At 44.7% G+C, this 14,294-nt stretch overlaps 2 protein-coding genes across 7 annotated transcripts in view; one reads left to right on the forward strand and one right to left on the reverse strand.

Annotated features, from left to right (window-relative positions):
* The window catches only part of BAP1 (BRCA1 associated protein 1), a 9,179-nt gene extending 5,690 nt beyond the window's left edge, over positions 1-3,489 (reverse strand). For 3 of the 6 annotated variants that reach the window (XM_011372561.2, XM_023538036.1, XM_023538037.1), the window contains exons 1-9: positions 3,303-3,488; positions 3,179-3,208; positions 3,019-3,073; positions 2,426-2,497; positions 1,941-2,073; positions 1,454-1,573; positions 916-977; positions 690-832; positions 368-446 (exon numbers count right to left, since the gene is read on the reverse strand). In XM_011372561.2, the coding sequence (XP_011370863.1) occupies positions 368-446; positions 690-832; positions 916-977; positions 1,454-1,573; positions 1,941-2,073; positions 2,426-2,497; positions 3,019-3,073; positions 3,179-3,208; positions 3,303-3,339 (731 nt within the window). In that variant the 5' untranslated portion in view covers positions 3,340-3,488. Of the gene's footprint in view, positions 1-367; positions 447-689; positions 833-915; positions 978-1,453; positions 1,574-1,940; positions 2,074-2,425; positions 2,498-3,018; positions 3,074-3,178; positions 3,209-3,302 lie in introns of all 6 variants that reach the window. The other 3 variants (XM_011372560.2, XM_011372562.2, XM_011372563.2) reach the window with 3 other exon arrangements.
* A 168-nt stretch (positions 3,490-3,657) lies between these two features.
* Positions 3,658-13,957, forward strand: PHF7 (PHD finger protein 7). Its single transcript, XM_011372564.2, has 11 exons — positions 3,658-4,487; positions 5,490-5,599; positions 6,211-6,263; positions 6,663-6,754; positions 10,566-10,667; positions 11,022-11,146; positions 11,618-11,777; positions 12,342-12,448; positions 12,907-13,023; positions 13,452-13,576; positions 13,770-13,957. The coding sequence occupies exons 2-11, from the start codon at positions 5,559-5,561 to the stop codon at positions 13,955-13,957; spliced, it is 1,110 nt and encodes a 369-aa protein (XP_011370866.1). The 5' UTR covers positions 3,658-4,487; positions 5,490-5,558.
* The last annotated feature ends 337 nt before the right edge of the window (positions 13,958-14,294 follow it).

The following is a 14,294-nucleotide window of genomic DNA, read 5'->3' on the forward strand; positions in this document are numbered from 1 at the left end:
TCAGCCATAGGTACAGGCCCCACTCCAACAAGTAGGCAGCAGATGGCCATGCATGCAAGGTACCTGAGATGGTACCTTCCAATGGGCTGTATGAGAGGCCTGGCAGGAAATGAGCCAACACACCTGCACCACCTAGGGCTCCACCAAGGGCTGCCTGCCCCTCCAGAGCCTATCCTAAAGCAGGCCACAGGCAGCCTGGGCAGAAATAGGGTAACAAGTTGGGAACTCAAGACCTAAGCTCAATCTTGCCAGATTCACTATGTGGCCTTGCACAAGTCAACTGACTTCTCTCTGCCTTGGTTCCTTTTCCTATGTCCCTCTCAGTGGAAACAAAGCTTTAAGGGAGGAGCAGGCACAGGACACTTACCCTGCAGTGGCGAGGCCAATACGCTCCATGATGACCCGCCGGGCCTTGTCTGTCCACTCCTCATCCTCTCCCCAGGGCCCTAGGGAAGACCAAGATGAGGAGTCAACAGGTTGGAAGCCCGGAGTTTGGGCAAGAGTAGGAGAAAGGATGGAAAGCAGCTGAGCCAGGGAGTCAAGGGCTAGTCAAGCAATGCAATGCCAGAGCCAGATGTCCTCAACACCTACCCCCTACCACTAAGTCCCAAGCACCTGAGAACCCTGGACCCTAGCTTCCTAGTAGGTAAGCAGAGAAAACCAATGGGCCCCCAGCTCAGAGTGCCTACCATGGTCAATGGGGTAGACCTTGAGTCCATCCAGCTCAAAAAGTCGGCCTGTGATAGGTACATAGCTGACAAAGTGGAATGCCTCCATGGTCCGCACTGCACTAAGGCCATTCTGCTTCTCAGGGAGGTGGCGTGGCTCAGGTCTGGGGAAGGACATAGTCAGGGCCCAGAATGGGACAGTCCTTCCTCAATCCCACCACCATCAGCTCCCACAGCTCCCACACACCTGGCATGGCTATTATGTGCCTTGGCCAACTCCGGGGCATTGCCAATCGCATATCCTTTGCTCTAGAAGGAAGAAAATAAGGCCATCAAAACAAATTCTCAGGATCCTCTGGGTGGGAAACAAAGTTCAGGAAAGCAGGCCCAGAGGCATTCCAGGAACTTGAAGAAACACTGGTGGACTCTCCTGAGGGCAGAAGAGAACTCTGGAGCCCCAAAAAGATGGGCTCTAATATCCTTGCACAGTAATCAGAGGACATTGGGGAGCAACATGGCTTGATAAAGTGCTGACACAAATAGTCCTGAAATGGTGTTATTTAAGGAATGTTCCTTCCCTCCCTAGGTTTATCTCCTTTCCTGACAACTGAGCCTAAAACCAATTGCCTTACACAATTAATTTAAGGGTCAAAGGTAATTTAAATCATTATTTAAAAAGGAAAAAGCTTCAAAGTGCCAAATGTCACATGGCGGCATCACCAGTGGCCCTAGAAGTCAGATCTGCCCAGCCAGCTGTGAGCCAGGATTAAGGCACTGTGGCCTACCTCAGGGCTGAAGCCTTTGGTGAAGTCTTTCATGCGACTCAGGGTGGGCCCCAGGTCCACACTACTGCAGTTCAGGAGCACGCTCAGCAGGGCATGAGTGGCACAAGAGTTGGGGATCAGCTGTGAAACCAAGAACAGTCACCCATACACAGCATCCCTCCATTGAAGCCCGTATTCACCAAGAATGGGGACCCAGGGAAGGACAGTAATATGTGGACAACAACCCTCATCTTTGCACAATATTTGTTCATTCAACTAAATACCCATCAGATGTCTGGGGACATAGAGAGTAGACTCAAGACCCCACACTGCTCTGAAGATACTCCCTTGTTTAATAAAGAGTTCAGTTTCTTCCACCAAGGGACTTCTATAACCACCACCCTTGGTATCTGCGTATCTCCTCCTCCTGCCTTGCCCCACTTCCACTTCCCAAGCAAAGAAAATGGAAATATCCCACCCTCCAGACAGAACACAGAGCCCGGCAGACCTGGTGGGCAAAGAACATGTTATTCACAATATCGTCATCAATCACAGACGTATCATCCACCAAGGTAGAAACCTTGCGACGGGACCGGCGCTCTTCGATCCATTTGAACAGGAAAATGAATCCATACACGGGGCTGGGGAAAATAAGCGGCAGAGCTAGAGCTAGGTGGGGGAAGGCAATTAGCATCCCCTTTCTTTCTCCCCCTATTCCTTTGCACTGTGTTACCACTCAGATGCCTTTCCCTATAATCCCACCTTTCCCCCTGTTTCTTCTCAACACTGCCCAAAGTGGCCCTGAGCCTCACACCCCAGAAGCCTGCCGCAGCAGTCAAGCATCAGCTCCAGGAGTCCACCCACTGTCCTTATGAAGTCTACGGTTCTGGGATAAGAGGAAAAAAGCTGGAACCGATGGCCCAGGACAGGGTAACAATAGAAGGTGAGAAAAGAACAAAAACTCTGATGAGGAATTTAAACACCAATTCTCACTTGTAAACCTCAAGGCCTGGGCTCCAATGCAGCCAAGGAAAGAAATGAACACCTCTATCAGCCCCTTCTTTCCTGAGAAATAAAAGCAGACTTCTTGATTCAGTCACTGCAGCAGTTCCTCCACACTTCTATTCTGCAACATTACCAAAGCAAGACCCAAGAGGGGCCACACACCAACTAATCAATACAAGAACCTTCGGTGGAGATTAAAGACACTGGCACACACAGGCACATTAGAACAGTAATTAAATTACAGCTGCACAGAAAGTGTTGTGTGACCTGGAGGTAGAGAAAGGGCTGGCTTCCTGCTCCAAGACTAGAAAAGGCAGCTAAACTGTACTCCAAAGGAAGGTTAGGATTTGTATGGGGGGTGGGGGACGGGGGAGGTGCTGAGAGAAGGGAACTGCTGAGAGAAGACCAGGAGAAAAAAATATCAGCTGGATCAGGAGGGTACCCAACGAAGAGCGATGCTTCCTTAAATGAGACTTTACAACTTGAAGTTCCTGATACTACACCTTTTGAGGGGCATCCTTCCCCAGGCCCTTCCCTAGCCCTTGAGGTATAAAGGAGGGTCCTGCTGCGAAGCCACTCACCCTTGGCACTTGCTCTGAAGATCATAGATCTCCTCCACTTGCACTCCTTTGACACCTGCGATCAGGGAAGTAAAGAAGTCGGGAAGGGCAGCCCCTGGCCGTGCAGGACGCAAGAGTGGGTCCTCACAGCCCGAGTCTGGTGGATAGGAGAGGCTCTTACCAAAATCTTCTACCAGGAGGGTGAAGAGGCCTGATGGGGCGACAAGAGGAGCGGGTGGTGGTCAGGTAGGCGCGTCCCAGGCCCACCCGGCCTCCCCAGCCCCCGGCCCCGGCTCCTTCCTCACCAGGGTCACTCTCCAGCTCCAGCCAGCCCTTATTCATCTTCCCGCGGGGCGGCCCCTCAACGCCATGTCCAGGCCCTCCCGACCCACCGCCGCCCTCGCTGGGAGCCCCCGAAGCCCCCGGGGCCCGTAGCCCCACACACAGACAACGGGCCGGGTCACGTCACCCGCCCGCGCCGGTGATAGACGTCACCATAGCGCGACAGCCTTGGCCCCGCCTCTGAGCTCATCTTCGGCGGGTTCGCGGGGGGCGGGGCGAGGAGAAGGGCGGGACTAGAGAAAGGGGCGGGGCGAGAACAGTGTAATGGCGCGAGGGGAAGGGGCGGGACGAAAAGAAAGGCGCGCGCGCGGTCGTTAGCGCGCGCCCGTCCCGTTCTGCCAACTGTCGGCGTCGCGGTGGTCGCCGCAGCCGTATTCTCCCTGCGTCGCAGGCCACGTGACCTGACCCCCGTTTGCGCGCTCGCCCCCTTCGCCAGTGCTGTCACCGCGTGGGGCGGCAGCTCGTGAGGTAGCCACAACGAATAAAGCTTCAGAACAGCGGCGCCCTCGGCAACAACTGGGTGGGAGACCCCGTGCGCTACCGTGAGGAGTGAGCGGCCGAGGCGACCTTCGGTCCGGCCCCGCACCAGCCTCCCGGCAGGTGCGACATGATCCTGGTCTGGCATCTGCGGGATGCTCCTTGAGCCCCTTCTCTGGCTGTTACCTCGGGTTCAGTTGTGGCCACACCGACACGTATTTTCCAAATAAATCATTGTTTTTTCTGGCGGCGGCGGCGGGACCGAACATGCTTATTTATTTTTAACTTTCTCGACAAGCTTTGACCCAACGCTTATCCAGCGAAACAGCTTGGTAACTGTTTCAAGAGAGCATCCTCTCGGTTAGGAAATCTGCTTGTGGAAGCCCGCCTTTGTATCGCCCCTCCTCAAATGCTTTGAAGAGTGTTGCGTCTTTCCTGCAACTACCAATGTGCATAGAACCCCATTCAAGGAACGTCTTGGTCCAGCGATGCAAAGAATCGGAGTTTCAAGGTTTTATTTCTATTGCTAGACAGTCAGGATTTCCCCAACAACCCGGAACTGCTCAGTAGTCCCCTCAAGTGGATCCCCTAGTGCACGCCCTTCTCTCTCTGCCAGCCTGTCCAAGTGCTTTTGTTGTGTAAGAAGCCGTCTAATGTCATTCCTTCTGCAGGTGCGACTCATGGGTTAGAAGAGGAGATGGAGCAAACACAAAGAAAGGAAGGGCGGTATTACCTTAGTAGTTGTCTTAGTGGTTGTATTTATACAGAACAGTTGAAAGTCACAAAAGAAGTTCACACTCTCCCGCTGTACAGTAAGGACATGGTTGTTGGAGTGTGTGTCCCTGGAGTGACTTGATTCACTCAGTTCGCGGAAATGCTGTCCTCTCCCCTGGCTAAACACAGTCCTCCCTTTGGGAGCGATTTTACTTATTTCGTCCCCCTTCATTTTCAGGGATTCCCCCCACCTCCCCGCAACTAATGAAAACGGTACATTTGTAGTCTGCTAACACTGATGAGGAGAGGAGTGTCAGGGCGTCTTCATATTCGAAGAGCTAGACAAAAGTTGAGAACAGACCAAACCTCAATGGCCATCTGAGCCTGGTGAAAAGTGTCAGGAGCCAACTGGTGATTTGTCAGTGTTATCTCTTGTCTCTCACTAGAGGGAGTCGTTGTTTCAGGCAGCTGAAATCCCTTTTCCGAGGAAAGAACTAGCTTATCTAGCTTTGACTAGGTAGAATCAAGGTACCCATACTTAGGGGCAAAGGAGCCTTTTTTCCTGAGTGCTACCTCATGCATTTAGCAGGCACAAGGAAAACAACCATTTAGCCAGTTCCAGCAGTGGTTCTAAGTTCTTGTACTGCTGTGTGATTGCAGTACCTCTGACCTTGGGCAAGTGCCTCCCTGTGCCTCAGTCTTCTCATCTTGAAAATAGGGATAATAATGGCACCTGCTACATGGGGTTGCGGGGGGGCTTGTGAGTTGACACATGTAAAATGTCTAGAACAGTTCTTGACATGATTTAATAATTTTTGGCTATTACTAGCATTGATGGTGGGTCCTTTATATTCTGTCATATGGGTTGGGAACTGAACTGTACTTTTGCTTTGACTCCGTGAAACTTGATAGCCAACTTTAGAATTAAATTGCTGACCAAGCCTGATTTGTTTTTATAGCTGGAAGAGCCTGTACTGTCCTCATATTAGTACAGAAAAATTCAAGATAGGAGAGAGAGGAAGCAACAAATGAAGGCTATAGAAGAGAAGAAAGAATGTCAACGATTGAGGTAGGGTACTATCCTCTCAAGGCTATTCCTAGTAGCAAAGTGCTGGCTCTGGAACCCTACTGCCTAGGTTCATATCCTGGCTCCAACACTTGTTAGCCAGGTGACTTGGGACAGGTTACTTCAGTTCTTTATGCCTCAGTTTCCGCATCTGGAAAATATGCATAACAATAGCACCCACTTTTTAGAACATTCTATAGATTCATTGAACTAATACATGTAAAGAGCCAAGAATAATGTCTAGGAATAGGAATTTCTTAATCAATTTTAGTATCATTTTATTATGCTTTATGGATGTGATACTACTATAAAGATTCAGAGTAGGTGACAGAGGAAACAGTAAAAGAGTAAAAGGGGGTTTGTTCCTGCATTCATTCAGTCAACACATGCAATACTGACACCAGGAACAAGAAGATGGTTAAGATCTCACATAATTAACACATTTCAGTGGGTATGTTTTGTGCTTTCAAAAAATATGAAATAGCGAAAGAAACGGACATCTTAGCCTTTAGATTTGGTCCTTCATCAAACATATGGATGGCATTTTGAGGGAAATGTTACAGGGGATATTGACAGGATCCTTAAAGACTACATTCTACTTCTTCCTTGTATAGAAAATCTACCAAGACAAGGAGAGTAACCCAGAGGAAGCCATCTTCAGGGCCTGGTAAGAAAGACTGGAGGTTCTGTTCAGCTGCTGCCTCCCAACACCAGTAAAGACCACTTGTAGGGCAACAAACTTGTTCCTCTCACTGTCAATCCTATTTCCTTCCCAGATTTTCTAAGATGCTGAAGAACTCAGGGTCTGTAATTTTTAAACATCACAACCAAAGTTCAAGAAACAAGTTAATTAAGGCTATTTAAGACAAAAAATGAAGTGAGTTGTTGGAGCCAACTCATTCAGATGTATCCAAAATTATATAAAAACCTAATTGATACTAAATAACCCTTCATCCCAACAACCTCCCTCCCTGTCAAAATGACCCTTTTCCCAATACTCTACTCTTCCACAAACTTAGAGATGGTTATGTTCCCAAAGCGAATTCTTAACATTCTTTTCTTCCAGTATGCCGGCTATGCCTTCAAGAACCTGGGGATCCCGAAAAATTAGGGGAATTTCTTCAAAAAGATGATCTCAGCGTGCACTATTTCTGTCTTGTGAGTATAAGGCCCCTTTGCTTTGAATGTTTCAGGGCTTTTGCTGTACGGTCTATTCTGTTTTTGCATCCAGCCTCAGTTCCATAGTTCTGTTTTTTGTTTGTTTTCCCTAATAGCTTTTTTCTTTTAAAATCTGATTGTTAAATAGTAATATGTACCTGATATAAAATCCTAACTGTATAAAGTATGTACAATAAAAAATCTTTTCCCAAAGCAATATTTTCCATCCTCCTTCCTCTCCCCAAAAGCAAATCCCATGTTAAGTGTAGAGTTTGATGGGTTTTGATAACCATATATCGTAGGGATATGTATATCCCCACGTAAACACTGTCCTAATCAAAATATTTTCATCATCCTAGAAAGTTTCCTCCTGCCTACTTTTAGTCAATCCTCTCAGAGATAATCACTGTTCTGATCTAAGATTACTTTTGCCTATTCTTATGCTTCCTATAAATCGAATCATACAGTTTGCACTCTTTTGTGTCTGGCTTCTTTCATTCAATGCAATGTTTTGGAGATTGATCCATGTTGTTGCACATGTCACATCTTTTTATTGCCTTTTTATTGCCTGGTAGTATTCTGTTGCATGAGTATATTATAATGTGCTTATTTTTCCACTTGTTGATAGACATTTGAATTGTTTCCATTTGGGTGTTATCAGTGAAGCTGCTGTGCACATTCATGCACAAGTCATTTTTGTGAACACATGTTTTCACTTCTCTTGGACAAATGTCTGGGAGTAGGATTACTGGTTGTATGCTAACTATATATTTAACTTCATGCGAAGTTGCCAAGTCACTTTCCAAAGTGGTTGTCCAGTTTATACTCCTGCTAGCAATTTATGAAGTTCCAGCTGCACAGTAGTCTTGCCAGAACTTGATATTGTCTAGTCTTTTTAATTTTAGCCATTCTACTAGGTGTGTATTGATATCTCATTGTGGTTTTAATTTGCATTTCTCTGATGACTTAAGATGTTGAGCTTCTTTTCATGTACTTATTGGCCATTCACATACTTTCTTTTATGAAGTGTCTATACTAATATTTTGTCTATTTTAAAAACCGGGTTTGTTTGTTTTTTTTATCTGATTGAGTTCTTAGAGCTCTATATATTCTGGGTACAAATCTTTTTCAGATATGTGTATTGTAACTGTTTTCTCCCAACGTATGGCTTGCCTTTTCATTTTCTTAATGATGACTTTCAAAGAACAAAAGTTTTTAATTTTGATGAAGTCCAGTTTATCAGTTTTTCTTTTATGTGTCCCAAGAAATCTTTGCCTATCCATTGAATTATCTCAGTGCCTTTTTCAAAATCAATTGACAGTAATATCAGTGCATCTGGATGATCTATTTTATGTCATTGATCTGTGCATTGATCCTTACATCAATACAACACTGTTTTATTATTGTAGCTTTATAGTGTCTTGAAATTAAGTACTGTAAGTTTTGCAATATTTTCCAAGATAGTTTTGGCTGTCAGGTCCTTTTCCATATAAATTTTATAGTTAGATTCAAATTTATATATTTTTTAAAAAGCCAGTTTGGGATTGTGATGGGGATTGAATTGAATTTATAGATCAATTTGAGAAGAATGGAAAAACAATATTGAATCTTCCAATCCATGAACATGATATATTTTACCATTTATTTGGGTCTTTTAAAATAAACATTAGCATGTTTTTTTTTAACTGAAGAATTACACATCTTTTGTTAAATGTATTTCTAAACATTTTGTGAATACTATTATAAACGGTGTTTTATAATTTCATTTTCAAGTTTGTTGCTAGTATATAGAAATGCAATTCATTTTTGTATATTTATTTTATATCCTGCAATCTTGTTAAATTCACTTATTAGTTCAGTAGTTTTTTGTTTCATTTTTTGTTTGTTTGTTTGTTTGTTAATGCCTTAGAATTTCCTGTGTACATAGTCATGTCATGTGTGAATAAAGACAGTTTTACTTTTTCTTCCTAACCTTTAGTTCTTCTAATTCTTCTTCTTGCCTTATTGTACTAGCTAGGACCTTCAATCTAGTGTTGAATGGAAGTTATTGTGAGTGAATATCCTTGTCTTGTTCCCAACATCAGAGGATAGTATCCAATTTTTCACCATTAAAATATGATGTTAGTTGTAGGTTTTTCATAGATGCTTTTCATTAGATTAAAGAGGTTCCCTTTATTTCTAGTTTGCTAAGCATATCATGAATTTTGTCAAAGGCTTTTTCTGCATCTATTGACATGATTATGATTTTTCCCCTTAATTTTGTTAATGTGATTTGTTACATTGACTGAATTCTTTAATGTTTAACTAACCTTACATTTTTTGTATAAACCCTGCTTGGTCACGATGTATTATCCTTTTCATATGGTGCTGGATTCAATTTGTTAATATTTTGTTTCATTTTTACATCTGTGCTCATGAGAAAGATTGGTCTGTGATTTTCCTCTCTTGTAAGTACTGTCTGGTTTTGATGTGATGTCTTGGTTAATTTCAGTGCATTTACAAGCATATACATTTTCAACATAAAAATAAAAATACTGTATACTGTATTTTGTATTTGTATTTTGTGCTTTTTTTCACCTCATGTACTTATGGAGATCGTTCTATACAGAACATATTGATTTTTAATAGCTCATTGGTATTCCATGGTATGGCTGGCTATGCTAAAAAGTACAATTAAAGGACATTTAGATTGTTTCAAATGTTCACTGTTGATTTTTCTGTTTATAGAAATAATAGATGCTCATTGTAGAAAATAATAATACTCAAAAGTATAAATAAAACAGGAATCACTCATATAGTCCTAAAGCCCTGAGATAATTAGTATTAAAATGGATGTTTTAAACCTAATTGAGAACATACAGCTATAATCCAAGTGTCCTTAAGTTATCTAATAAAAAAAATAAAAAAAATTAAAATTAAAATAAACAAAAAATAAAACCTAATTCCCCCATTCACATTATATGTAATTACTGCAGAAAGTCTAGCACCCTTTCCAATATTTTGGGAAGATTCTTCCGATGAGGCTGGGGTGCTGGCATTCTTCCAGAGTATGTACATGTACACTGTTTGTGAGTACATAACCATTTAGCTTTTTTTCCCCCTTAATTTCCCATTCTAGACTTTGCTTTGGGGGCTTTTCAGAAACAAAACGCCCTTTAAAGTGTGTTTTTAAAGAAAGGTTCAGTTCCTCCCTTTTCTCTATAAGGCAGAATGACTATAGTCAGGATATTTTAAAGCCCTGATTCCCTTCCTATAAAAAACACACTCCAAGAAGAGTATTTATTCTGTATTAAGGAGCCAAGACCTACACTCTTACCCTGAATGTTAATGCCAGTTCTGCTGCCTCCTTGCTTTGTGACCCAGCTATGTCGCTTCCCGTGCTGCACCTCAGGGGCGTCCTCTGTAAGATGAGGATCACGATAGCATCTATATCACAGCATAAAATGAGTCAATGCACAGGGAGTGTTTCCTCAAAGTGCTCAGCACACAAGAGGGGCAGCATAACACAAAGGTGGGTAAGAGCTCAGGTTATGGAGTGCTATGGGCTTGTGCAAGTCACATAATCTCTTGTATAAAATGGGGATGATGATAGTACCTACCTCTTAAGGTTGCTATGAGGATTAAATGAGTTCATATTTGAAAAGCACTTAGAACACACAACACGTAGTTAATGCTATGTAAGCCTCTGTGTTAAGTAAATTGCCCTGTAAATGCATTATATATTTCACAAAGCTCTATTTCTACTCTGTCCTCACCCCACTGCACTTTTTCACTGATCAATGCTGACAGCCTGGTTCTGCTGCTCTCCCAGATCCTATCTAGCAAGCTGCCTCAGAGGGGCCAGTCCAACCAAGGTTTCCATGGATTCCTGCCTGAAGACATCAAAAAAGAGGCAGCCCGGGCTTCTAGAAAGGTTAGAATACCCTGGAAGTGGAGTCTTGGGCAAGGCCTTTTTTTATATCTCTCTGATTATCTCTGCTTCTGTTCTTTTCCCTAATTGCTAATTAGAAGTCAAAGGACTCCTGGATTTCCCAGCTGGTCCTTCTCTTAAATTCCATGCTTTTCTGGGTGTGGTATCCTAAGCACTATCCTGAGAAAACAAAAAATTCAGTACTACTTGAAGCCCCAGAGCTTTCAGATCCACTGAGGAAAGGGAATGGCTGTTGCTTCACAAAATTTCCATTCTATGGAATGATGTGCCACAGAATGCTATATAGATGTCTGTCTTTCTTGGAGCCCTGAGCACTGCCTGGGATCTCATTTGCAGATCTGCTTTGTGTGCAAGAAAAGGGGAGCTGCCATCAACTGCCAGAAGGATCATTGTGTCACAAACTTCCATCTTCCTTGTGGCCAAGAAAAGGGTTGCCTTTCACAATTTTTTGGAGAGTACAAGTGAGTGATGAAGGGGAAAAGTCAAGCTGCTTTTTTGCAACTTGCTATTAATTAACCACTAATGAAATCAGAGTCTAGTTCTCACGGGCCTGTTTTGATTCACCAGTGAATCTCTCTCTCCCTTCAATAATGAGAAACAGTGTCTTGACTTGGCAATTTCACAGGGGTTACTTCTTGCTTCCTGTCCCCTTCTTAAATTACGAACAGCTGCAGTTCTTAGACAGTCGCTCAGAACGAAGAGGGGCTTTCAGAAACAAGAGGCTGTGGAGATAGTCCCTGGAGCTTTGCTCAGTGGGAGAGCAGTTGTGAGAAAGCATGTGGCTGTTCTTCACCCTCCTCCTCAACCTCCTCCCCAGGAGCATAGAGGTTCACCCGGCACCGGCCCGGGTGCTTGGTTGCCCTCCCTAGGCCAGGCAGCTGGAAAACTGCATCAACAGCAAATCAAAACCAAGTCTATTTACTCTGCCACAGATCATTTTGTGAAAAACATCGCCCAACACAGGACATCCAATGGGGGAATGTGGGGGAGGAAAGCTGCATCTTGTGTTGTGAAGACTTATCCCAAGCAAGTGTCGAAAATATCCAGAGCCCATGCTGTAGTCAAACTATCTACCACCGCAAGTGCATACAGGTAGGGCTTCCTTTACCCTGGGGACCTTCTACAACTGCCATAGTTCAAAGCACCCTGGAAATGCGCAGGCAATCTCCATCAAAGGCCTGTATACAGGGCTGGTTCCAGGCAGTCAATGGAAAGACAGCCCATTCTCTGGTTACCTGTGACCTGTAGGACCACTTCATGATAAGATTTAGACTGAGCAAAATCCTCAGAATGGCTAGGGCAAATGAGCTGATCCTAGAATGAGTCAAGTAGCTTCAAAATCAGCCTTACTTCCCGGGATGGAAGGAAAGGGAAACATGTATCCAGGTACCTGAACCCTATTGGATCAACCCTGCCAAGCTCCATGGCCAGAGGTGACAGCTAAGGCACTCCTGGTAGCAGTCTTGAGCTTTTGATCCCTGGTCTGGCACCTGGATTTGCAGCCCTCACCCTAACCCACCCAAACTCTTTTTCCTGTGATCCCCAGTCAAGCTTTCTTAGCTACATCCTCTTTGTGAGATGAGGGCAGGGGTGGAAAAAAGGTAATGACAGATAGTGTTTTTATAAACACAAAGCTCTTCTATGTTTCTCTTACAGAAATATGCCCACACATCAGCAAAGCATTTCTTCAAATGTCCACATTGTAACAATCGAGAAGAGTTTCCTCAAGAAATGCTAAGAATGGGAATTCATATTCCAGACAGGTAGTGGAAACTCTAAAGCAGGAATTGAGCTGGGGAATGAGTTGCCTTATTTCTAGGGAGGAGATGAGTGTGAGGATAGTTTAGAGAATGAAAAAGCAGCCAAGGCATTGATATATGGTGAAGAGAGAGGGGTGGAGAGAGAGCTTTTCAATTATCAAAAGCAAATGAGCAGGGGGGATGTAAGGCATGTTTCAGAAAAGGGTGCTTTGAGGATCAGAATTCCCTGGGAGGGGGCTCTTGAATTCCAGTGTGGAACTAAGGAACCCCCACGTTCCACTCATCCTGCTTCAGCCCTCTGCCACTGCCAGGCCTGCCCAGCCTTGCTGAAATTATTCAGGAAACCTATTGAACTCTTTAGCTCTGCTAGTTTAAGTTCTTCCTAGTTCCTCTCAGATGGACAAAGGTTTCACCAACCGTTTTATGTGTCCCTTACTCATTGTTTTCTTCTCCCACTGTAGAGATGCTGCCTGGGAACTCGAGCCAGGGGCTTTCTCAGAGTTGTATCAGCGTTATCAGCATTGTGATGCCCCCATTTGTCTGCATGAACAAGGCAGAGACAGCTTCGAGGATGAAGGGTAGGGAGAGGCTCCTGGCTACAGAGATGTCTCATCAGTGCCATCTTAGGCTTAGACCTTGGCACAGTTATTAAGAGCAAGAAATTCACTTTTGTTTGCAGACCTCAGGGTGAACATGATTGCTAAGTACCATTCTTGAGCAGCCTGCAGGCCATGTGCATGTGAACAAGTTTCTCTGCAGGGTCTGCCTCTCCTTGTGCCCAGTGGAGAGACACTCAGGAACAATTTCTTTCCAAATCCTTTCCAAGTGTCTGTGCCTGACTGCGGGGTTGTGGGATCAGCACTCAGTCACACACCTGTCATGGGTAAAATGTATAGCAAAAAATCGTCTGGGAAGCCCTCGGCAAAGGCCTAGCCTGTAACAAACATCCCAAGAGTGGTAGTTAGTATTATATCTGTGCTCACAACCCTTCCTTGTCTTCCTATAGGAGGTGGAGCCTCATTCTGTGTACTACATGTGGATCCCATGGAACCCATAGGGACTGCTCCTTTCTTAGATCCAACAGTAAGAAATGGGAGTGTGAGGAGTGCACACCTTCGGCTGAAGCCACAGGTGAAACTGAGGGATGCTCTGGTCTAAGAACTGGAGATGGGGGCACTTGTGGTGCCTGGAAAGGAGGAGGGCATGCCACCAGATGGGGACTTAGTGGTGCCTTTAGTTTGAGAAGGAAAGTAGCTAGGGAGGGGCTTAAGGATCTGCGCCTGAGAAGGTTGAGTTTTCCTCTCCCACCTTTCTTTCATCACAGATTACATACCTGAAAACTCAGGTGGCATCCCCGGCTGCAGCAGCACTTTCTACTCTAGGAGGCATTCCTGCAGAGACACCAGCCTGGAAGAGAATCTGGACCTTTCTTGGACTGATTGGTCAGGACCTTCCACATTAGAGAAACCAGAGTCCTCTGGTGGCAGGAGAGGCCACTCCAGGCGGTCCTAGGGTGTCAAAATCACTAAAAGCTGCAAAAAACTCCAAGTAACAGCTTATGAGTAGTTGCTGCCAAGCACATTTGGGAACAGAGCTGTGGTCTTCCATTGGGCTTGGGGGAGGGAACACTTTGGAACTGTGAGACAAGGAAAGGGGGCCAGCAGCGAGACTATGAACCAAGGAAAGAGAAGTCCCAGGGGAGCGTGAAGACAAAGCAGTCCAGATGTCAACGAAGGAATATGTATATTGCTGTGATAGCACCTCTGCTTTCTGCCTGGTCCCCAGAGGGCCCTTTTTTCTCCTTCCACTGAAATTCTTTCACCTTAATCTGGTTCTCCTGTGCCTCTTT

Source organism: Pteropus vampyrus, unplaced genomic scaffold (assembly GCF_000151845.1).
Source record: "Pteropus vampyrus isolate Shadow unplaced genomic scaffold, Pvam_2.0 Scaffold210, whole genome shotgun sequence".
NCBI lineage: Eukaryota > Metazoa > Chordata > Mammalia > Chiroptera > Pteropodidae > Pteropus > Pteropus vampyrus.

Bases quoted from the DNA above. Each gene is read 5' to 3' on its own strand.
- PHF7 (XM_011372564.2), top strand. From the start codon at position 5,559: ATGAAGGCTATAGAAGAGAAGAAAGAATGTCAACGATTGAG. The intron at 10,668-11,021 runs GTTAGAATACCC...TCTCATTTGCAG, and splicing joins CAGCCCGGGCTTCTAGAAAG to ATCTGCTTTGTGTGCAAGAA. The intron at 13,024-13,451 runs GTAGGGAGAGGC...GTCTTCCTATAG, and splicing joins GACAGCTTCGAGGATGAAGG to GAGGTGGAGCCTCATTCTGT.